This window comes from Eupeodes corollae, chromosome 2 (assembly GCF_945859685.1).
Source record: "Eupeodes corollae chromosome 2, idEupCoro1.1, whole genome shotgun sequence".
Classification (NCBI taxonomy): domain Eukaryota; kingdom Metazoa; phylum Arthropoda; class Insecta; order Diptera; family Syrphidae; genus Eupeodes; species Eupeodes corollae.
The window spans coordinates 63,557,266-63,581,933 of record NC_079148.1 but is presented as its reverse complement, the minus strand read 5'-3'; the positions used below and the strand labels follow the sequence as shown (position 1 = coordinate 63,581,933).

Sequence of the window (24,668 nt, the reverse complement as noted above, 5' to 3'; positions counted from 1 at the left end):
TACCATAGAAATAAAATTTGTAAGTTCAAGGTATATGATTTATTTGTTATGATAATAAGTTTTACTATATTAAAATGCTGATTCAATAAATGATCTGTTAAAGAGATTGAGGCCAACAATAACCGGAGTGGTATAATAAAATCACACGGTAAAGAAATATCACCAAAAAGTAACTACTTTTAATTTTGTGAAGATTAAAAATGAAAATATTACTATTAGTTTTCTTGTCTCTTCAGATCTTAAACTATAGCTTTTCGCAGGGGTTTGAAAGACAATTTCCCACATAGATCTTCCCATTTAATGGCTTTAAGAGTACGTAAAATAAAAGACCTATATAAACGCTCGCAACTGATTGAAGACGTTAAATATGGAATTCGTAAAGTTGCAAATGCGCGAATTGCTCATGAAAAATTTCAAGGTAAGGATACCTTTCTACAACGGCTACCGTGGCGAACATTTAGCTGATGTTGTTTTCCGTTGCTTATATCAATATCTTCATCAATACATTGAAAAACCGTCAATTTATTCATCTAAATAGAAACAAAATAAACCTAATTCTGAATTGAAATTACAAAACAAACGTGAACTTTAATCCTTATAACGTCGACAAATCTCCATATAATTTACCATTTCATTATTTAGATACAATTTTCCATACATTAATTTTCATTGGATTTTGACTCATTATTGCTAAATTTGTTTATAAATTAAAAACAAAAATATTGGTATCGCCCTCAAAGAAATATTACTTTAACGGCTAACTTCTTAACGAAGTTCTAAAATAAAATTAAAACTCCATCTAATAATTCTAGGCTTTTGTCAGAAAGACCATTTTACAAATATTTAGAACTCGAGCAATTTTGTACATATAATCATATCGACGACAGTACCCTCAACTTTTCATATTCGTTTCTAGATTCACATCCTTGTCCTTTGGATGTGGAAGTTAAACGGCAGCGTATGATAAGCTCATTAAATTCTGATCTTGAGATTTTGTCCAATGGGGAATCAAAAACCGTGTAGAATTTAATGCTTCGAAAACTCAATGCTGTCTCCTCTCGTTGTGGAATGCTTTGGCCAACTCTGTTTTTCCCTCCCATTTTGATGTTCAGAACTTTAAGACCAATGTGCACCGGTATCTCCTTTTAAATCCTTCCCTATTTTCCTAAAGCTCGCACTGTGTTTAAATGTAAACATATAAAGGGTACTAATAACAACTTGAGTGCTTGTGAATATAACAAAAAAAAAAAATCTGGATATAGAACTCGGTTTTAAAATCATGTTTGAGTTCTAAGAAACTAGGATCCCGATTTTAATGGAATTGAGCTGTAACGTATTTGTTGCTATTTTACCAGCAACCTTTTAACACTTTAGAAACGAAATTCTGACATTTTACGAACAAAATTTAAAAAAATCTGACAATTTTCGCTGGAGAAGACATAAGATTATTGTCTAGACGAAAAATGCAACAACATTGTTCAAAGTTTAGTAATAATTTAAATAGCTCTCATGTCTATTTGTGCAGACTCAATAATCGATCGATCGATCTTTAAAGCTCTAATATGTTTACAATGCGCTTCCATCCTTTGATATTATAAATATTTAAGACTTAAATAAAGCGCACAAAAAGTAACTTTTATACTTTATAAAATTATCAGCGTTTACAGCATTTTACATTATGCATTACCTATTTATGACTCCTTGCCAAACCTTCTATTTTTATGTTTTTTTAAAAAATGTTTAGTTATTGCACATAAAATGTCCCTGTTGTCTAAAATTTATTGTCTTTGGAAGAAATAAAAACATTGCTTAGCCGAGTTCTAATAACAGCTGGATCCCCAAACTTAAGGGTCTAATAAATAAAAGTTTTTTCTCAAACTTCTGATCAAAATCAGACTTCTAACGCTTGAGAATTTGATGAAGAAATGAGTAAGAATTCAATCGAGTTTTAATTTATCAATGAACCGAGTTTAAAAGACCAGAAATGTGTCAAGAAATAGGCAGTAAGCCACAAAAAAAGTTTAATGTAAAATTGTCAATAAATCGCACCACGGTTATTAAACATTCTCGCGTATTGGAATCAGAATCTGAAACTCCCCAAATAAGTTTTAAAAGCTAAATCTACGAAACACGTCCGTCAAAATTCTAAATGTTTTGCTTCAAGACCCGCATTATAAAATTGTCAGCGTTTACAACATTTCACATTATGCATTACCTATTTATGACTCCTTGCCAAACCTTCCACGTTTATGTATTTTCAAAAAATATTAATTTATTGCACATAAAATGTCCCTGTTATCTGAAATTTAATCCAAAACCGTCTTTGGAAGAAATAAAAACATTGCTAAGCCGAGTTCTAATATCAGCTGGATCCCCAAACTTAAGGCTCTAATAAATCCAAGTTCTTTCTCAAACTTCTGATCAAAATCAGAGTTCTTACGCTTGAGATTTTGATGAAGAAATGAACAAGAACTCAATCGAGTGCTAATTTATCAATGAACCGAGTTTAAAAGACCAGAACTGTGTCAAGAAATAGGCAGTAAGCCACAGAAAAAGTTTAATGTAAAATTGTCAATAAATCGCACCACGGTTGTTAAACATTCTCGCGTATTGGAATCAGAACCTAAAACTCTCCAAATAAGTTTTAAAAGCTAAATCTACGAAAAACGTCCGTCAAAATTTCAAACACATCAAGAGAGATCCGAAAAAATTGATGGGAACTTTGAAAAACTTATGAGTACACTCAAGACTTCATCGATACTTATTTGTTATAAAGACCATTCCAATTTGTAAAGGGTGTCCCAAAATTAACGCAAGATTTGAATTTGCCGCCATTTGTGCAGTGAAGTGTTGGCAACCCTGAAAAAAAAACAATTTGACAGCTCACAATATAGGGTTATTAAAAATGGAGCGTTACACGATAGAACAACGTGTCTCTATTATCAAAGAATATTTCAAAAATAGTGAATGCTTGGACCCTGATTTTTCGAGCAAAATCATCCTAAGCGATGAAGCACATTTTCATCTTGATGGCTTTGTCAATCGACAAAAATGCCGCATTTGGGGTTCGAAAAATCCACATGTGATTGTCAAAAAACAAATGCATTCACAACGCGTGACTGTATGGTGTGGATTTTGGGCTGGAGGCATAATTGGGCCATATTTTTTTGAAAATGATGCTGGTGAATGTTACTGGTGCTCGATATCACACAGTTCTTTCTGCCAAAACTGGATGATATTGATGTGTCCAATATGTGGTTTCAACAAGACGGTTCCACATGTCATACAGCCCGTGAAACAATTTAATTACTGCATGAGACATTTCCAGGTCGTGTACTCTCTCGTTTCGGTGATCAAAATTGGCCTCCTAGATCGTGGGATTTACCACCATTAGACTTCTTTTTATGGGGTTATTTGAAATCACAAGTCTATGTCAACAAGCCCACAACCACCCGTGCATTAAAGGAGGAGATTCAACGCTGCATTAACGAAATTTAGCCACATTTATGCAGAATGGTCATGGAAAATTTCAACAAAAGAGTGCTCATATGCATGCAAAGCCGTGGAGGCCATTTGTCCAATGTGTTATTCCATACATAACCCTATCCTATGTACTTTACGAGTCAATAAAAATATAACTATCAAAAGACTAAAAACGGCGTTTTCTATTTAATTCAAATCTTGCGTTTATTTTGGGACACCCTTTATATTGCGGTTAGTGAAATAATTATTCTCATTGGAATGACTTGATTTGATGCATGATCAAATATGGAGTTTTTAATGAATCTTCTAAAAATTTGTATTTAAGATTCTCTATAATATTTATGAATTCATAAAAGAAAAATGTGATCCTTACAAAATATTATTTTTGATATTGATATCGTGCAGTTATATATAATTAATTATATACGTGAAGAAGTAGTTATAACATTTAACAAATTGTTTTAAATTTTATCAATTTTTTTAGTATTTTATTTCATGCATATTCAGTGACTGGCAACGCAGTCCGTGCAGTTTTGTTTTTAATATTTTAGTTATTTTTTTTAAATTTTTTGAATCAATCGTTTTTTTTGTTTTTTGTTTTTTGGCTTTTAGCGTTTGCGTTTTTAATCATCATTTTTGGATTTTAAGTTTTTATTATTTTGGCATTTTCATCATTTTTGCTTGGCGCATTACTCAAATCGAAATAAACTCACCATAATTCCAGTGATGACAGCAACACCCCGACCACAATATGTGTTTGGGACAATATCACCAAAACCGACACTTAAAAAAGTGATCGCAATTAACCACATGGCATTCAAAAGATTTGCATGTTCTTCGTCATGAAACCTGTTCGATAAACACATAGATATACAACATGGTTGGAAAGAAATATTATTTGCTTTTTTTGAATTTTAGTTTTTTAAAATTTTGGTTCTGATTTCGCGGTGACGACATACAGCAGAAAATATGGATCGAACTGACAGTAATTTGCATTTGATTACACTTTTGTTATTAATAAAATTTCGAAGATTGTATATTTTGGCATTTTTGTATCTGACCAACCGAAGCTTAATAATTTTAAGTTTAAGTTTAAGTTTAAAAAATAAAAAGAATGAAGTAATGTGCCAACATTTGCAGAAAAAATCAGTATCTAGTGGGTGCATATAATATATATGGTATTATACATTAAGGTTAAGGGTTTATTGTTTAAGCCTGGTTAGGAGTAGCTTGTAAAAAAAAAAAATAATTGTAAAACCAACGAAAACAAGGCTTTTATTTTTTGGAATTTGATTTGGCTAAATATTTTTGTTTTTGTTTTTGATTTTTAATTTTTAATTTCTTGATTTTGTTTTTTTTTTTGTTGTTTTTGTTGTGTAAAATACTCACCACCATACCACAGGTTAAAGTTATACCACGTCCACAATATGTATTGGGAACTATATCGCCATATCCCACACATAAAAAGGTGATGGCTGTTAGCCACATGGAGTTTAGCAAATTCGCGTGCTCCTCGTCGTGGAACCTTATTCAGGAAGGATAGTGAAAAGTGGAACAAACAAATAAACGTACGTGAAATTATGTGAAAAATTTTGTTTTCCAAAAATTAAAAACAAAAATATTAAAAATCCTTTCTAAGTAAGTACGAGTATGTATAGATTTATTATGGTATTTAAACAACAAAAATAAAAGCATTTGTAAAATTGTAATTTTGACTGACATTTTGTATTTTATAATTTTTTTGTTCATATAGCTACATATATAAATATTTTATATATTGTGAATGGATTTAGCAAAATATTTAACTAATCTATTTATAGTTTATAATTTTGTTTATGGGATATCCATTGGTTTTAAGTTAAAGTGTTAATGTATTTATTATTTTTTAAATTTATGTATGAATGAAGTGTTCGAAGGTGTATTATTTGAATATTAAGTGAAGTGATTTGCTTTTGAGTACTGGATTTAGCTTAACGGTTGTTTGGTTATTTTAAATTGTATTTAATTTGCTATGAAATAAGCTTTGGTATTATACAAAAAAAGCTAAATATTTATTTAAAATATTTAACTTAAAAATACATTTTTGTAGAAAATTACATTCATGTGGTTTTTTTTTTTAAATTTGGCAAATGGCAATTGGCATATAATAAATTCTACGGCTCATGTTTTATGTCATACTTCAAAATGGCTTACTTTTGTCAAATTTAGCAATAATTCAAAAACTTTATGTTTTCCGAAAAGTGACTTTTCATGTTATAATTTTTTTTTTAATTTTTTAATTTGTTTAACAATGACCATGCTATAAAAATATTAAAGCCCAAATCGAAACGAAAGTTAAATTAAATTTTGCTCACTCTTTAAAATGAGGTATTATTATATTTATATATACAAACTATATAATTTCTGTTAAGAATTTAAATCAAAAATTTGATAGCTCTAGTTTGACAATAAACAAAAAGAAAATTAAACCAAAAGGTATGAAATGCAATAAACAATCAAGATAAAAATAAATTTTAAAAATTCAGTTAAGATTTAAAATGAATATAAAATAATCAAACAAATAAATAATAATAATTAAACAAAAATCTTAAATGAATTTCAAAAAAATCGAACACCAATTAATTGAGAGTAATATTGACACTTATATGGAAATACAATGATTATAAGTATTGGAGCACGTGTTTTGGCTAAACTCCATTTATTTATTAATTTTTTTTTTTTTATATAAAATATAGATGCTTTGGTTGGTTTATTTTTTACGTTGCAGGCGTAGTTCAATCCATATTTTCAAGCTTATAAAAATTGGAAATCAGTTAAAAATATTTTGTTTCTTGTTTTAAAAGAAGTATAAATATTTTCTTCACAACAATTTATCAGGCATTTGATATACGAAAGAAAAAAACAATGGAAGAAAAACACGTCATATATAGAAGAAGAAGAAGAATATAAGTAAAAAAGTATAAAATAAAAAAAAAGAACAATGTGAAATGGAAAAATTAACTGAAAGATATATTTTAGAAGAAAAGTATATAAATATTCATAAAAAACAGGAGAAGTAAAAATTATATATAGAACAAGAGGAAGAAGAAGAAAATTTAAAATTAATATAAATAATTTAATAATTTATTGTTTATTCATAATCTTCTTTTGGGAATTTGTTTTTTTTTTCTTAATTATTTTTATTATATACCTTAGATACAATTTTGCATAAACAAATTAAAATTTTATTTATATATTTTTTGTTTTAGTTAAATTTTGTAAGTATCAAATTTTAGAGAGGATTTGAATTAAAATATCCAAAGCATTTATGAGATTAAATTCATATCTATCTACAACAGGGAAGTGATTTTTCAACGAATTATTTACGAATGGACAGGTTACAAAAGCAACAAATAAATAATAATTTATTGTAATAGATTAAATACTAGATGAGTTTTGCTACATAAGATTTACCTAAACTATAGGATTTTATATTTTACAGTATTGTTTTAAATTATTTAATTAGTTTGAAGACCTATGGGGATATATTCTAATAGTATAATACCATGCTTTGTTTTATAGAACAATGTATTAGTTTTATAATGATGTGAAAAATAAAATCAATGAATTAATGAAAAAAAACAAATGGTGCTTAATTAGTCTGTACAAATTTGTTTTAAATAATAATTTTAATCAATGATCTTATGTTGATGTAATTTACTGTAAAAAGTCAATGAGTAATTTTAAAAAAATGAAGTAGGCATAAGTAGGTTAAAAGATTTTTTTGTATTCCTAAATTTTATTTCCTAAAACATGTGTAACATAAATATAAAAGCTCAAACTGTTTTGTATTCGGTATGGTTAAAAAATGGTGATAAGTCACTAGTTTTTGAAAATAATTTTTATATTGGCTCGGTTTTTAAATTGTCTCGTGTAGATCTTGGCGCCCCATGGCGGCCATTTTGCTTCGGTGACACCTGTCAAATCTTTTGTTTAATATTCAGTTGCTTATGCCAAGTCTACACGGCAAGTTACACGTTTGAACAGCAATTGATAACATTTTATTATCAAAATTGTTTTACGGTAGACTCTACTCTTTAACGTTTGGTGGCCAAATTTGAGACGACTGGTTCAGTAAACAATCACCCGACACTCTAAATTCAAAGCAGTTCGTAAAAGTGTACAGTAGAACCCCAGGCAGCACAAGAACTTGGCCTTTCGCAGACTTCAACTTGGCGAATTTTGCGTCGGGACTTGGCCCTACAACCGTAAAAGATCGAACTGACCTAGAAGCTCATTTGTTCGCTGACTGGGCTTCGAATCGTATATATGACGACGCCAACTAACGCGAATTTAAACAGGTTTCCGTTTGATGTGGGTGTATTTACGACATTAGTAAAGCGATCACCGTCAACAACAAGCGCTACATAACATTGGCAACTAGTTTCTTATGGCCCAAATTGAACCATATGGACCTAGACGACATGTGTTTCCAGCAGGACGGCGCTACGTACCACACAGCAAACGCCAAGATTGACTTTTTCCTCATCTACCCGCCCGAATTGAAAAGAACCTACAACTTTAAAGCATTTGTACAATTCGAAGACTTAATTTTTAGTCTTGAGAAAAGAAAACAGTGAAATGAAATTGTATTTCTTAAGCTATAGTGCCCGTGTAGTGAGAGTAAGTGCGTAGGACTGTCATGATAGATGTCTTGAGTTCAATCCTTGCCTGTGCCCTTAAAGTCTTTTTACGGATACTTTCTTGTGCGAGAAATTGATAAATACTTCAAGATTAATAATTATCATAAGTATTAAGTATATATAGACGGGATGGAGCTCAAAATGAAGAAAATTCAGTAAGCTTATAGTCGTAGTGTTCTTATGGTGCAGACTAGCCCATTAGTTCAATTCCTGACAAAACTGTCAATTTGCGCCGTTTTCTTCCGATTGTTTGCCATGTTGCGTTCAGACTTCGAGGTCGAAAACCCACCTAGTAAACACCTTAACAAGATTGGATCTACCGGGTTTATCGGTCCTTATGAAACACATATTAAATACAAAATAGAATAGTAGTAATTATTTACAATTTTCTTAAAAACAAAAACATATTTTTTAGATTTGGCTTTTTAGCGTTTAAGATTATTGTTTTTTCTTATACTATCAAGAAACGCAACTATTTTTTAAAAAGTTAGTGAAGTAATTGATTTCCGTCTTTGAGAAAAGTTATAGCACATAAAGAAGGTGCTGCCGTTGATTTCTAATCTTGGATTTTGTTTTTAACCAACATTTTTGAAAAATGACTTCTCCTCTCTAATAGGGGGGCATTATATAGTTCTTCATCCTTCACTATTTTTTACTTCTTTTAAGCCAATTTTCTCACTTCAGAGTTACCTTATTATGGCAAATTATATATTTTCATTTTGTTACTTTGATTTTTTTTTTAATGAATTAAGAGCTCTGTTAATGATAACCATCTAACACTGTTAAAATAGTTGCTCTGCAAAAAATAGCTGAGTTAATTCTATTAAAGAAAAATCGGTTAAACCCAAACAAGTACAAGATTAAACATAATTTCTCTAATAAAAGGTTGTGGAAGTGCACATTGCAATGAGTAGGAAATATTGAGATTGTCAAAGCATTCCACATTCGTGTAGTGCGATTAAAGAATGAATATCTGTACTTAACAGTACGTCCGAAATTGGACTCAAGGGTAAACTGATGAGCATTCCTAGAAGAAGGGGTATAACGCCTGATTCCTTTGAGGGGAGGAATCCAATATGCAAATGGCTATTTCATTAGCGCATTGCTTATGATGATGAAAGATGTTCAAATGATAGACATGTGCATTCAAGAGGACACAAGCGTCCACAGGTTTTTCTCAAAACCCACCTCTGTCTATCAATTCCTACTCTCACCTCCCCGCGGTGAACATCGGGTGCCTAGTACCTCAACTGGAGATTGGGTTCTAACCATAGTGGAAAATTGTTGGGGGCAGCAAACGAGAGAGGGGGGAGAGGTGTTTCCACTACTTAGGGGACACCTTAGAGGGCTTCTTCGACTTATTTGGAGCCCAGGCCTATAAGTAGGTAGTGGTTTTATACGGCTCCCCATTCTTGGAGTTATACTTAGGGTCAGGCCCTCAAGGTTGGGGGTTGTACCGTCGGGGTGACTTCCTAGTCACGTAAACAATACCTTTAGTTGCGGAGCACCAACAAGCCTCGGATATGGACGGATTCACTGTTGACAACCCACGCAAACGAAATAAGGACAACGAACTTTGGATCTGTACGTGGAATGTAAGGTCCCTTAATAGACCACGTGCAGCCTAACAATAAGCGGAAGCCCTAAACTGCTGCAAGGCAGATATAACCGCCATCCAAGAAGTGCGATTGGATGGACCGGAAAAACGCAAACTAAAAGACTGCAATGTATACTTCGGCGGCTGCTACCGAGAACAAAAACAGCGTTTATTTGGGTGTGGATTTGTTGATGGAACTAAACTCACTCAGGAAAAAGTCTTGAGTTTTAACAGTGTGAGCGAGCGCATCAAGGCTAAATTCGCCAGCATAAGCCTAATATGCGCGCATGCCCCAACAGAGGAGAAAGATGAAGACACTAAAGACATATTCTTGGAGCTCTTGTACAAGACATATGAGCAGTTCCCCGGCTATGACATTAAAATTGTCTTAGGAGACTTTATTGCCAAGCTAGGAAGAGAAGACATCTTTGGTGGCATAATCGGGAGATACAGCCTGCACGACGACACCTCCGACAACGGATTCAGGCTGATCGAGTTTGCTGCGGGAAGAGACGTTCTGGTAGCTAGTACGCAGTTCACACATCTCAATATCAACAAGGGGACATGGAAATATCCTGATCAATCAACCGTCAACCAGATTGACCACATTGCGATCGACGCACGACACTTCTCCAGTATCCAGGATATCCGAACATTCCGAGAGGCCAACATTGACTCGGACCACTACCTCGTTGTAGCCAAGGTACGGCTACGAATATCCAGATCCAAGCCAAAACAAAGAAGTATAGTGAAAAGATTCGACGTTAGACGGCTACAATCGCATAAGGCTGCCATGTTATTTTCCGATCAAGTCTCTAATAACCTCTTAAGGAGTCCTATGCTGGCTGCATTAAGCATTGAAAACTGGTGGCAACATTGCCTTGCAGCCATCAGAGATGCCGCCTCTGAGGTGCTAGGTTTCACAGCGAAACCCCTGGTTTGACGACGAATGCCGGCAAGCGCACGCAGCGAAACAGCAGGCATACAAAACAGCGATGCACAAAACGACCAGAGCTGCTCGCAAGCTCTACGAGCAGAAGACGAGAGAGGAACACCGGTTTCTTTGATTTAAAAAAAGATAGCATGAGATGCGCACGATCGAGGAGATAGAGGGATGCCACAACAGGAGTGAATTTTACCAAAAGGTAAAAAAAACCTCCCAAGGGTACCACCCACGAACCGAAGCTTATAAAGACGATCAGGGGAACATCGTAGTAGAACCACAGTCGATGCTGAGAATATGGAAAGATCACTTCTCCAAATTATATAACGGCGATGACGAACCGAACTCCGCTGTAAGGGAGATAGAACCACTCAACCTCGGCGACGCAGATCAACAATTCCGCCTACCCGACCTTGACGAAGTGAAGATAGCTATATCTAAACTTAAGTCAAACAAAGCTGCTGGAGCTGACGGCATCACCGCCGAACTATTCAAAGCAGCAGGCGATGACTTGGTAGGGAGCATGCACCAACTCATCTGCAAAATTTGGTCGGAAGAAAGCATGCCCGATGAGTGGAATCTCAGCATAGTGTGCCCGATACATAAGAAAGGAGACCCTCTAAACTGCGCCAACTACAGAGGCATCAGTCTCCTTAACATTGCGTATAAGATCCTCTCTGCCATATTATGTGAACGTCTGAAGCCGTTCGTCAACAATCTGATTGGTCCTTATCAGTGTGGCTTCAGACTAGGAAAGTCCACTATTGACCAAATATTCACACTACGGCAGATCTAGGAAAACACCCAGGAGCTTCAAATCGATACCCACCACCTCTTTGTCGATCTTAAAGTCGCGTATGACAGGCATCCCTGTCAAACTTATACGTTTATGCAGAATGACGATGGAGAATGCACGCTGCTCTATCAAGGTCGGAAAAGATCTCACCGATGCATTTGATGTCAAAAAAGGTTTTAGACAAGGCGATGCACTGTCATGCGACTTCTTCAACATCGTTCTGAAAAGAATTGTGCAAAACTCAACCGTCAACACTGGAGGCACAATCTTCCAAAGGTCCATCCAATTACTCGGATACGCAGATGGTATTGACATAATTGGCAGATCAAAGCCTGATGTCAGTGGAGCGTTTTTGAGCATTGCGACGGAAGCGAAGAAGATGGTCGCATTTTTCGCGATGTCAAATATGGTATCACTCCAAAATAAGTGGTTTGTTCAATCTCCTCCATGCAAGCTATACCCATGGATAGTGGCATTCTGGGAGGGTTACGCTTTTGCGACAGTAGACAGCATTGAGTTTTAAATTTTACATGGTTTTTGATTCCCCATTGTACAAGATCAGAATTTATTGAGTTGGTAGTCCACACCCAAAGAACAAAGATGAAAATCTAAAAACGAATATGAAAGACAGAAGATTATTTATAAAAGTAAGGAGGAGCGTCGGAGAAAAAACGGAGCCCTGAGGCACACCAGCGTTTAGTTATGGGTTTTCGGTTTAAGAAATACAAAGGATATCATTTAATTTTCTACATTATGAATAAAAAAATTAGGTGGGGCAATAGTCCGTTGAGAACAAGGGCCTAGTGACTTACAACTCTCAACCATTCCTGTGTGCAAGTAATGTTGTCAGGAATGGAAGGGACCTACAGTTTTAAGACGAATCGGCACAACCAATTTCAGAAAGCACTTTTCATGACAAGAATTTTACTTGGAGGGTTTGTCAATTTCTTTCAGGAGAAAAAAAAAACCTTTAGATGGCACAGGCAGGGATTTAACCCAAGACCTCTGGATTGACATTCCTACGCACTTACCGAAATGCCACGGGTACAATCTACATTAAAGATTTGTTAATTTTCAAAGCAAGTAAGTGCCAAACAATTATTGATTCCAATTAAATATAGACAAAAAAAAGATTTATCTTAATAAATGTGTGTTCCACTTTATATTCAACCCAATAAAATATGCAATAGCAATTGCATATAAAACTTTAACAATATATTTTCAAGGCTCGTAAATATACATATAGCTTACTTTTATGGGCAATGATAAATAAAACTCAACATCTAAATAAAAGTTCCGAGCAAATAAAATTCAAATTGATGGTAAATTGAATAAAATGTCTACACAAAAAAATAAGTAATTTAAATTGAATTGTCTATTTCTGAAAAATTAATTAAATTCTATTGATAAAATTCCTTCCTAACTTTAAAAAACAAAATCAACAACTATTTTCGAAACTCTTTTTCTATTATACTAAACTTTTAAAAATCACAAGTTTTCCTCACTCACTGTACTCGTCTAAACCTGCCGTTTTTGATAGTTTGTTGTTGATTGTTCAGCTATTATGCACTCTCAAGGTTTTAATTAAGAACGAAAGAGGATTTACATGAATTGTTAAGTAAAGAACTCCGCACAACACAGTTTTGTTCTTCTTTGGAATTATATATTCAAGGCAAAACTTAATATATATGCATCTAAAGACTTAACAAAAACCTTAAGAAGTATAAACTTCTTCACAAAAAAAATAAACTTTTCCTATTGTTAAAAAAAGCAGATAGCGTTCTATGAATTTTTGTTTGGCTTTATTTTTATTGGTTTTATATACTTTTTTTATTATAAATAATAACTATGTTTTGAGAGTTGTTGAGTTTAATGCACTGTACAGACACTTAAAACCAGATTGTTTTGCGACAAAAACACCAACTTTCTCAAAGCTCTACACTCTCTGGTTAGTTTAATACAAAACAAGTAATGTTGAAAGGAAAACTTTTTTATTTTTGTGTTTGCATAATAATTTCCAAATCAAAATGCTTTGGAATTTTTTTCACTTCAAATTTAACAAAAAAAAAGTTAGGAATTTGCTTTGTAAATCAACTCAAAAAAAGGCTCTTTTTGTTACTGTTTTTTTATATGTGACAAAATTTCTATGTTATGGATTCATTTCTAAAATGTTTATACTTTCAGGATTGTTTCAATTTAGTATTTTAACAAGAAAATCCACAAAAAAAAAGCGAATACATTTATGTACTGTACATAAACAGAAATTTGTCGGAATACGTTTTCAAAAAAGATGGGTTTATGTAGACAGGAAAAAGACTTTATGACTCTGGAAAAAAAAGATAAAACTTTGCGTATGATTAAGGACTGGAAAATCACCCGTTACTGGGGTGTCATCTGAAGTTTTGGCAACAAAACATAAATATGTGTTAATCGAAGTAACGCTTTTTTAAATAACACAGGCTTACAGTATACAGGTATGTAGTTTCTCAGGACTCATTTTTTGGACTTAACTATTGCCTGAAGTCATTTCAGTAGACTTTTTTTTAAACACATTTGTTTACGATAGACAGTTTCCAACATTAAAATAGGAATAGAAAATGTATTTTTAAAACACACTATGGGCTCGGTCAAAATTCTGAAATTTCTCTTTACCACATATATTTTGAAAGCTAGAGCTGGTTTGCTATAGAGGTTTGCTGATGTAGAAAAATAGGTGGCGCAAGAGCCCGTTTAGAACCAGGGCCTAGGCTCAACCATTCCTGCGTGCGAGTAATGTTGTCAGGGATGTTGAGAAAGAACCTTTCATAAAAAGTATAACTCAATGCCTCACAAGAGACAGGGCACCTTAAAAAAAAAAAATTTAAATGGAACAGGCAGGGATTGAACACAAGACATATACGAACTAGCCATGAAACCACGTTGGATCTACTCAAAATCTTAACAGAAAGTCAACATCATACCTGTACGGAATGTAATGAGTTAATTTACACTTGAAGAACGTTTTGAACAATCTAAAGAAATATTGAAAATATATTTTCATAGTGTATATATCGCAAACAATAGGTTTTTTTAAGAAGAACTTTTGACTTTCTCACTAGTCCTTCGGATTCGGCATACAATCTGTATGTCCCTCCATCCTTGACATGACTCGCACGCAAGAATGGTTGAGTTTTGTAAGTCAGCATTCAGCGTGCCTGCGGACAAGACTCATTTGTTTTTTGTATTGTGCGTGACCCTAAGGGCTTATTTATACCCTTATAATAATAAGACACAGTGCTATCAATTAGGAAAGGCTAACCGCCTTTCCCTTTAAAAAGAAAAACCGATGTACATTGGTTTTGAATGGAATATATTGAGCCTGGTAAAACATTCCGCATGCGTGAAGTGCGGTTAAAGAAAGAATTCCGGCACTACACAGTACGCCCGAAATTGAGTTTAAGGGTAAACTGATGAACATTTCATTAGAACATTTTACCAAAATAACAATAAAACAATGATATTCATGAAACCTTGTTCCTCGGCATCCTTTCCTCTTTCTCAACAGCTTAAGATTTCTGACACAAGCCTAATAAAACGGGTGTATAAAGATGACGATGGAGAATGCGGGCTGCTCTATCAAGGTCGGAAAAGATCTCACCGATACATTTGATGTCAAAAAAGGTTTTAGACAAGGCGATGCACTGTCGTCTGTCATGCGACTTCTTCGACATCGTTCTGGAAAGAATTGTGCAAAACTCAACCGTCAACACTAGAGGCACAATCTTCCAAAGGTCCATCCAATTACTCGGATACGCAGATGATATTGACATAAATGGAAGATCAAAGCGTGATGTCAGTGGAGCGTTTTTAAGCATTGCGACGGAAGCGAAGAAGATGGGTTTAGTGGTCAATGAGGTCAATGCTGTCATCAAAAAAGGACACTGAACGACGACGTCTTGAACAAAACGTCACCATGGATAGCTATAACTTTGAGGTAGTTAAGGACTTTGTCTACCTAGGCAGCGCTATTAATACAGACAACGACACCAGCTCTGAAATCAAACGAAGAATAAATCTTGCAAATTGCTGCTTCTTTGGACTTAGAAGGCAATTGAGAAGTAAAGTCCTCTCTCGAGCATGTAAAATCATCTATAAGACACTCATCATCCAGGTTCTCATTTATGGCGCTGAGGCCCGGACCATGTCAAAGAAAGATGAGACCGTCTTAGGATGCTTCGAGAGAAAAATTCTTCGGGTGATTTTTGGTCCCGTACGCATAGATGAAGAATGGAGGAGAAGATATAACGACGAACTGTACGGGCTGTACAGCGACACTGACCTAGTTAACAGAATTAAAGTCCAACGGCTTAGATGGCAAAGTCATGTAGCGCGGATGGACATCAACGCTCCAGCCCGGAAGGTCTTCGAATCCAATCCCGAGGGACGCCGCAGTAGAGGAAGACCGCGACTCAGGTGGCGCACCCAGGTGGGAGAGGACCTCAACCAACTTGGCGTGTGAAACTGGAGACAGTTAGTTAGGAACCGAGGACCCAGGACCGCCCCGGACTGTAGCGCCACCTTAAATAAGTAAGTAAGTAAGTATAAAGATCCCTGATTGTTGGTTTTAAACTTCCGATCCGCTTTGTTACGTCTTATTAGTTTGCTTCCTAGAGTTGATTAAATTGAATAAAGATTTTGTGCGAAAAGTCATCATTTTTGATTACTGCGGTTACGTTACAAAACAAAAATTTCAGCATCTGGGGCGTATGAAAACAGCATGTAGAACTGATGAGAAGCAAAGAAAATGACTGCGTATCATTAAACCATTTTTCTTCAAAAAATGAGACTGTAAACAACGTGTCGGTCGTGAGCTATACGGAGCCATGATAACCAGTTTTTCTTAATGAAAGTGAAGACATTGACTTAGACAACATAACTTTTTTTTGTGGTGATTAATGAAAGGCCAACAACCCTAAATTTATTTTCAAATGATATAAGACCAATATCAACCTGAGCTATAGCACTAAATCATCAAAAAGGTCTTGGATAATCAGCACCTGACTGCCAAATAACCAGTTTTTGCACAAATAACTTCTTTTTTTGTTGAAAATGCTATAAAAATCTCAAATGTAGCTTTGGCTATGTGGTACGTAGCACCGTCCTGTTGAAATAAAATATTGCTTATATCCTCCTCTTCAATTTTTTGAACACACATTCTTACAAACATACCCGCTAAGATCAAAATGAGCTTCGTCTTAAAAAGATGATTTTTTTGTCAAAATCGGCTTCTTCTCTAAGTGTTGTTCAAACTTATAACAACCATATTCGTTAAGCGGAAGGATACAAATAATTTTCTGTCACATCATCAGACATGACCTAAGTGTTACCATTCACGAAATAAGCACTAGTTGAAAAAAACAAACGATAGATGGCGGACCCTTTTTATAGAATGAATAGAATGTGGTCAAATTTAAAATATTAAAAAGAAGCTGGGATGCGACCCACACTGATAACTTCCCATCCCGTCTGTCGATTTGTCTTGCTTAAAAGTTCGTCTATACGTACTCGTATCAATTTTTACCAAATTTGCGTACTATTTTCTGTAGATTTAAATTTTTAAGAAAAAACGGACTGTTGGATTTTTATATAAAAATTAATGAATATCGAAAACAATATTTTCTGTGAAATAAAATAAGTTTGAAGCCAATATTTCTAATTTTTGAAAAGCTATTTGAGCCGAAAGTAATTTTTACCAAGTTTTAGTATTGTTTAATAGTTAATAAAATTAGCTTGAGGCCAATATTTCAAATTTTTGAAAAGATATTTGAGTCGAAAATCAATGTTTACCAACTTTTATTATTTTTTTTAGGTTCTTATTTTTTGGAGGTGACAAATTTTATTTTTCAGTTTTTTTGATTTATATAAAAGACTGTTAAATGGATTTTTCAAAAAAAAAATTACTTCTTTGATAACACGTTAAAATATATTATATAAAATTTAATTTAAGTCTCTAACGTTTTTGGTTCTTAAGATATTTAGAGTTCACCAAAATTTTCATCTTTTTTTTAAACTGCTATGGTAAAAAAACACCCACGCAATTTTCTTGAGAGCCCTTCTTGCATCTTTCTGCCTTATTATCTGCATAATAAAATTTATTTGAAATTGATATCATTTCTGGTTCTTGAGCTATGGACGACGAAAAAACGTCGCAAACACACGCAAGCACAGAGATCTTTCTAAAAATCTTTCATTTCGACTCTAGGGACCTTGAAACGTTGAGAAATGTCAAAATTTTCAATTTGACAAATCGGACCCATTACAATAACTTCTTATGGGAAGTTAAAAAGAAACTATTTTGTAAGTTTTGTTCGAAACCTTAAACTCGTCTGATAAAGTTTTAGCTTATGGTGAAGTAAAGGTATTTTTTTCACTAGAAATGTGTAAGTTTTTGACAAAGGACCTTGAAATTAAGTCGCGGTAAGCCTGAGAAACATAGAGAAATGTAATGAAGGAAAAAGATAGAAAGATTGGTGAATGAGGGTTTATCCAACCCTTGACCATGGAGACAGAGAAAGTTCTTCGAGCTGCTTTTTTTTCAATATACAGGGTGTTTATTTTAGACTGTTGGTTTTATTATTTGATTTTAGAGGCAAGAATTCAGCTGCAGCTGTTCGAGCGAATAAATTCAAGCCAAGAGTCTAGCTAAATATAACGCACCGGATATTCTCTTCTTATGCTTTAATCATCTCGAGTTTCTAAGTGTAGACAAGTTAATTTGCATTTACCCACAAAAATAGCCCAGCGGTGTTGAAACACAAGATCTTGGAGGCCATGATAGAGGAACACTACGCGAGATAATGAGCTCACTAATAGTCTCTTTCAAAAATTTAGTTTGTTCGGCGTACCAAACCATTATTTTGGAAATAAATTTGCAGGATTTTTAAACTTTGTTTAGAAGTGAATCTATTTACATATTATAAAATGGAAAACCAAACTGAGCACAAATCAAGTGACAGCTGTCACTCAGTTGGTCTTAACTCAGAAATAATTATGAATTTCCAGATTGAAAACAACACGTTTAAAAAAAAACACCAGTTGAATAGTGCGGTTGTTCAAGTCTAAGATTGAGAATAACTTTTTGAGAAACTGATTGGTTGTTCTGTTTTTCGTGGAAGGGGCAATCTTTTAACTGATTTTAATTTCAATCTATAAAGGCCCAAATAAACATCGACTCGGCTGAAACTTTCACCAATTAAGGTGGCTGTTAACCTTCAAAATTTTTTTCTTTTCCTAAATTTTGGCAAGAAGAAACAGAATGAATTTTGATAATAAAAGTACGTAGAAAATATTTCTTTTAACAAAAAAAAAGGAATCCATAGAACCTAGAAGTTAAGTCACATACAAAAGCTCAGTGTATTGAGGTCATAGATATGAATTTTTATCAACTTTAGACACTTTATCATATTTATCATTTATGTATATACATAATTTTTCTAATTAAATATCATGCACATTATATTAATTTAGAAGATTTGTGATTTTTACGTTATATGAAGATGAAACAAATAAATAATAATCGTAAGAAACTAGGATGGTGTTAAACAAAAACAAAAGAGATACAGGATGTAGAAAAAAAGCCAATGGATAGTGCAAAAAGGTTGAGAAAGGATTTCAAAAAACAAAAAAAACATACAAAATAAATTAAATAAAACAATATTTACAGAGTTGTTCTTTATGAAGAAGAATGTTTCAATTTCAATGCAAAACGTGCGTTACGTACAACATTGGTTCTGTTATAATAATTATGAAAACAACAAAAATAAAAACACGGCATGATCAAAGTTTTCGTAATGCAAGACTATTATAGAACATTCCAAAATGCACATCACATTTATTAGGTATTATTTTGTTTTGATTATTGACACTGAAAAAGTTTTGCATGCGAATTTGTGTGAAGGTGCTAACTGTTTAAGATTGTTTATTTTCCGTTTTTTTTTTTAGTAAATTTTTTGACTGTGTTAATTATTTTGGGTAAAATATACAAAAGGAATTTTATTTATAATTTTTATTTTGTTTTTTTAAATATAATATTGAAACATAAAAATGTTTACCTTTCACATTGGCGTAACGTCCATGATGCTATTATCCATAAAGATACCATAAACACCAGTAGTACAGTTCCAGGGCATATTGTCATTAGTGTTTTTAGAACGAATCTGAAAAATGTATTTGTATATTATATAGATTTTGTCTTTATACGGTATTTTGGACAAAAAATAAATGGGATTTTCCAAAACTTGGATACAATGTTTGATTTTTTCACTCTGTCAAAATAATACAAGGTTTTCCAGTAAGAGATTTTATTTTGATTTTAAAAATTGTTTTTTTTGGGAAAATGCAGTTCTGGTAAGGATGATCTAATGGTAGACATGTCCATTCAAGAGAACAAAAGCGTTCACAGGACAACAAGCTTGGGATATGCTCGTGAAATGCTAGGTCCCTTAATAGACCATGTTTTGGTACAAAGCAGATATCACCGCCATCCAGGAAATGCGATAGGATTGGTCGCCCAAATAGATAATGAAAAACTACGATATTTACTATGGTCACCGCTATAAAAAAAACCAACAACGCATCTTTTGTGGAATAATCGGAAAAACCGCTCAACGATTTTGATGCGTGACAAAACGTCATGGTGGCCACTACACGTTTTTCTCATCTCAACATCTGCAAAGGTACTTGGAGCTCTGCATACCAGTCTACCGTCAAACAGACTGACTGACCATTTCATGGATGTCCAAACATTCCGCAGGACTTACCTCGACCACTACCTTGTTGTAGGCAAGGTAGCACTTCGGGTTTCTAGACCCAAGGCAAAACACGGAGATGCTGGGAGAAAATACAAAGTCAAACGGCTACAATCCCAAGAGATCGCCAAATCCTTCTCCGAACGAGTCACAAGGAACCTCTTTCGAAGTTTTTTGCCACCAACCCAATTTATCAAGAACTTGAACAACATTGCCAAGATGCAATCTGAGGACCCGCCTTTAACGTTCTGGGTTTCAAGCAGCCACTAACAAAAAACACCTGGTTTGATGAGGAATGTCAGCAGCCAAATGCAGCAAAACAATAGGCACACAAAGCGGCGCTGCCTACATGGAAAGACGAGAGCTAATTACGAGTTCTATGAGCAGAAGAGGAGAAAGGAAGACCGATTTCTCAGAAGAAAAAAAGAGAGCATGAGAAGCGTGCTGTCGAAGATGTTGAGAGTTTCAAAAGCAGGAATGAAGTTCGAAAGTTTTATGAGCAGGTGAAATGAAATGCACAAATTCACAAACCTCGAAGCGGAGACTGCCAACATGAAAGTGGGAACATCATAGTGTCACAGCGGTCAATGCTGTGGATATGGAAGGACCAGTTCTGCAGACTGTATAATGGAGATGACGAACCGGATTCTACTGTCTGGCAGCATGACCCATTCAACATAAACGAAGAAAGCCAACAATTTCGTCCTCCCGACATAAACGAAGTAAAGATTGCCATATCTAAGCTGAACTCTAACAAAGCCGCTGACGCAGATAGCTTGAAGGCCGAGTTCTTCAAAGCTAGTGGAGATAATTTGGTTAGGAGCATGTCCGATGAATGGAACCTCAGTATCGTTTGCCCGATGCTGAAAAAAGAATTCCGTCTAAATTGCACCAACTATAGAAGCATCAGTCTACTTAACATCGCTTACAAAATGTGCTCTGCCGTAATATATGAACGTCTAAAGCCTATCGTCAACAACCTGATAGGTTTTGGATTAGGAAAGTCCCCAAGCGATCAAATATTCACATTACAGCAGATCCTGGAAAAAAAACCCTGGAAAGTCGTTACGTATAAAATCAAAAGAACGTAGGAGATGAGTTTCGCCTCGGTAATTCAAATGTACACAAGATAGCAAATAAGGTGCATCAATTTCACCGTTAATGAGTGGATGAAGAAATATTAAATCATTATACCTTTGATGAAGAGATTGCAATTGAAGAAGATGAAGGCATATCATAAGGATCTTCCCAAGGAAGACCCTTTAGGGCAAAGCGAATGAAATTATGTTGAATTGATTCAATATGTTTTTTATAAATTTCGTAATAAGGAGTCCAAACTTGCGATGCATATTCAAGACGAGGACGAACATGGCAATTGTACAAAGAAAGAGTAACATAGGGGATCATTGAACTCCATTGCCCAGCGTTTTATAGAACCAAGCAGAGAACTTCCCTTACTGACAATAAAATTAATGTCATGTGTAAATTCTAAGTTGGAACTGAAAAAAAAAACTTAAATCTTTAAATGTGGAGACGTGACAGAGTTTTTGTTGTGATATACAATAATCAAATACACTTACGACTCGTTTTTTAGTAAAAGTTATCGTCTGGCATTTTAAAGGGTTGAGTAAAAGGCTATTTTTCCCACACCAAAATGTGAAACTATCAATGTCGGATTGTAAAGAATGCGATCATGGGTGGACTTCATAATCTTAAAAATGTTCATGTCATCAGCGAAAAAGAGAACAGAAAAGGTCCAAGATGGCTTCCCTAAGGGAACACCAGATTGAGCAAAAAAAGGTACTGAAAGAAAATTTCTATATTTTACCTCATATGATCTTTTTTCAAGGTATGATTTGATCCAATCTAAGAAGAATGGTGGAACACTAAAAGCTTTAAGTTCAAATAAAATAATTCCATGGCTAAGTTAGTCAAAAGCTTTAGAAAAGTTAGTGTATACACAGTCAACTTCATAACCTTGTTCTAAAGCGTTTGAACATATGTTTGAGAATGTGAGGAGATTAGTAACTGTTTTTTTCACAAAGCCATGTTGCTGTTCGCAAATGATATTTTTACTAAAATGCTACACTTTCACAAACAACTTGTTCAAATACTTAAGGAATGCAAGAAAGCTTTGTAATTAGCCTGAAGTTTACCTTTCTTCAATATTGGTGTTAGAAATGACTTCTTCCATATGCTGCGAAATTTGCTTGTTTTAGAGAAAGTTTGAATAATAACGTAAGGGGTTCAACTAAAGCATTACTACACTTTTTTATTATCGGGGGAATACCATCGGGACTAGCTGAGCAGTTATCATTTAACGCAGATAAAAGATCAAGGACCGTACTCAGTAGCACAGGGATGTGACAACAGCTAGTTTGCGAAAAGGAGTGAAGATTATGAAAATATACTTTATCAACTTCTTGAGGGCTATTAACAAATGACTCACGGAAATTTGTTGCGAAAGCGTTACAGATATCAACAGTTTTATCTAACGAAAGGTTCTTGCAAGTGAAGTTGACTGGAAATCCATCTGATTTTTTCTTTAATTTACAAGTTTCCAAAATTTTGTAGGATTCTCTTTCAAAGAGGTGCCCATATCAGTAACATAAAAAGCATATACACAATTAGAAAGAGACTTAAATTGATTAACGAGTTCAACATAAAAAGAGAAGTTGATTGGAGGCAGAGTTTTGAGATATGTTTCCCATGCCTTATTTCTTTTGTTACGCAGTAAACACAATTCTTTCGTGTGGTTTAGTTAGTATTTCTTGATATCTTAAAAAGAAGATTTTTTCTAAAAAATTATTAAGGATCTTATAAAAAATTAAAACTGCTTCGTCAGTATTAGAAAATCCTAAAGTATCAGCAATTCCAGACAACAACTGGAAATTAGCTCTTCTGAATTCAAAATTATATTATCAATCAAAGGAATTACTGTGTTCAGTAAGGTGATTACTTAAGTCAAGAAAAATGCCCAAGGGGGAAGGTTATATTTATCAATATAAGTAATTCCGATTCTAGATTTTAGAACAAAAGCACTAATAGCGTCAGAAGAAAATACTAAATCGAGAATTCGATTTTTTGCTTTTTAATACAGCTTGTTTGCTATAAGTCAGTAAGAAGGACTTTATCGAGAAGGGATAGTTCCATTTGTGAAGAAGAAGGAGAGGCTTCAAGGCAGGATTCGTCTACGGATGGAATCCAGTCAATGTGTGGTAGATTAAAATCACCTAGAAGTAAAATATTAGTGTCAGCGCAGGACAAACTGATAACAAAGTCTAATGCTAAGGAGAGTTCGCTATAATCAGACTCTAAACTTTTTGGAGGAATATAATTGTTTAAAATGAAAATAGTCTAATCCTACTTAAAAGAATAGTGAGAGGCTCCAACGTCAGCACTAGAGGCCATATCAGTCTATCCAAGTACTGACATGTGCTGATGACATTGACATTATCGAAGAAATCAGCGTGATGTCAATGAGGCTTTTGAGAGTACTGAGGAAGAGCTAGCAGAAATGGGTTTAACGCTTAATGAGGGCAAAAGAAAGTACATATTGTCATGAAGAAAGGACCTACTACACCGACTACGTCTCGGTCAAAACGTCACAATCAAACTTTAAGGTAGTTAAAGACTTTGTCAAACGAAGAATTACTCATGCTAACCGCTGCTTCTTTGGGCTAAGAAAGCGATTAAGTAGCAAAGCCGTCTCTTTAGGGACCAAAGTGTAGCTAAATCAGACCCTCACCATCCCCGTCCTTCTATACGATGGACAAGCATGGACTGTGACAACAGCGGATAAAAGCACCTTGGGTCTTTTCGAAAGAATAGTTCTTCGTGTGATCTACGGTCCCGTATATATAGAAGAGGAGTGAAGAAGAAGATGGAACAACGAGCTGTACTAGGATGGCTGGGTCATGTAGATCGCATGAAATCCAATGCTCCGGCCCGAAAAGTCTTCTAGCCTACGCCCACAGGACAGCGCAATAGAGAAAGACCGGGGATTAGGTGGAAAGTTACCTCACCCAACTTGGATTGCGCAACTGGCGACATCTAGCTTATGTAAATAAGTAAGTTAGTAAGTGTAAAGATAAAGTTTTGCCCTTAACAATACAAAAAGATATCAGAGTAGACTCATCTATTGTTGGAGCATCATATCCTTTCCATGAAATGTTAAATTACAATTTCACACATTTGTGGATGCATTCTTTCGATTACTTAAGGAGACACACCAAATGTGGAGACACGACAGAGTTTCTGCTGTGATATACAGAAGTCAAATACGTTACTGATTAGTTTTTTAGTAAAAATTATTGTCTGGCATTTTAAAGGGTAGAGGGCAATGGGCAAGGCTATTTTTCCACACCAAAATGTGAAACTA

The 24,668-nt window shown here is 34.3% G+C and overlaps 1 protein-coding gene across 16 annotated transcripts in view; it reads right to left on the bottom strand.

The window, feature by feature from the left end:
• LOC129945574 (small conductance calcium-activated potassium channel protein) overlaps window positions 1–24,668 on the bottom strand; it is a 424,927-nt gene that overhangs the window by 88,504 nt on the left and 311,755 nt on the right. For 14 of the 16 annotated variants that reach the window (XM_056055393.1, XM_056055388.1, XM_056055394.1 and 11 more), the window contains 2 exons: window positions 19,592–19,696; window positions 4,197–4,332 (listed from right to left, as the gene is read on the bottom strand). In XM_056055393.1, coding sequence (XP_055911368.1) covers window positions 4,197–4,332; window positions 19,592–19,696 — 241 coding nt within the window. Of the gene's footprint in view, window positions 1–4,196; window positions 4,333–4,872; window positions 5,009–19,591; window positions 19,697–24,668 lie in introns of all 16 variants that reach the window. The other 2 variants (XM_056055387.1, XM_056055391.1) reach the window with 1 other exon arrangement.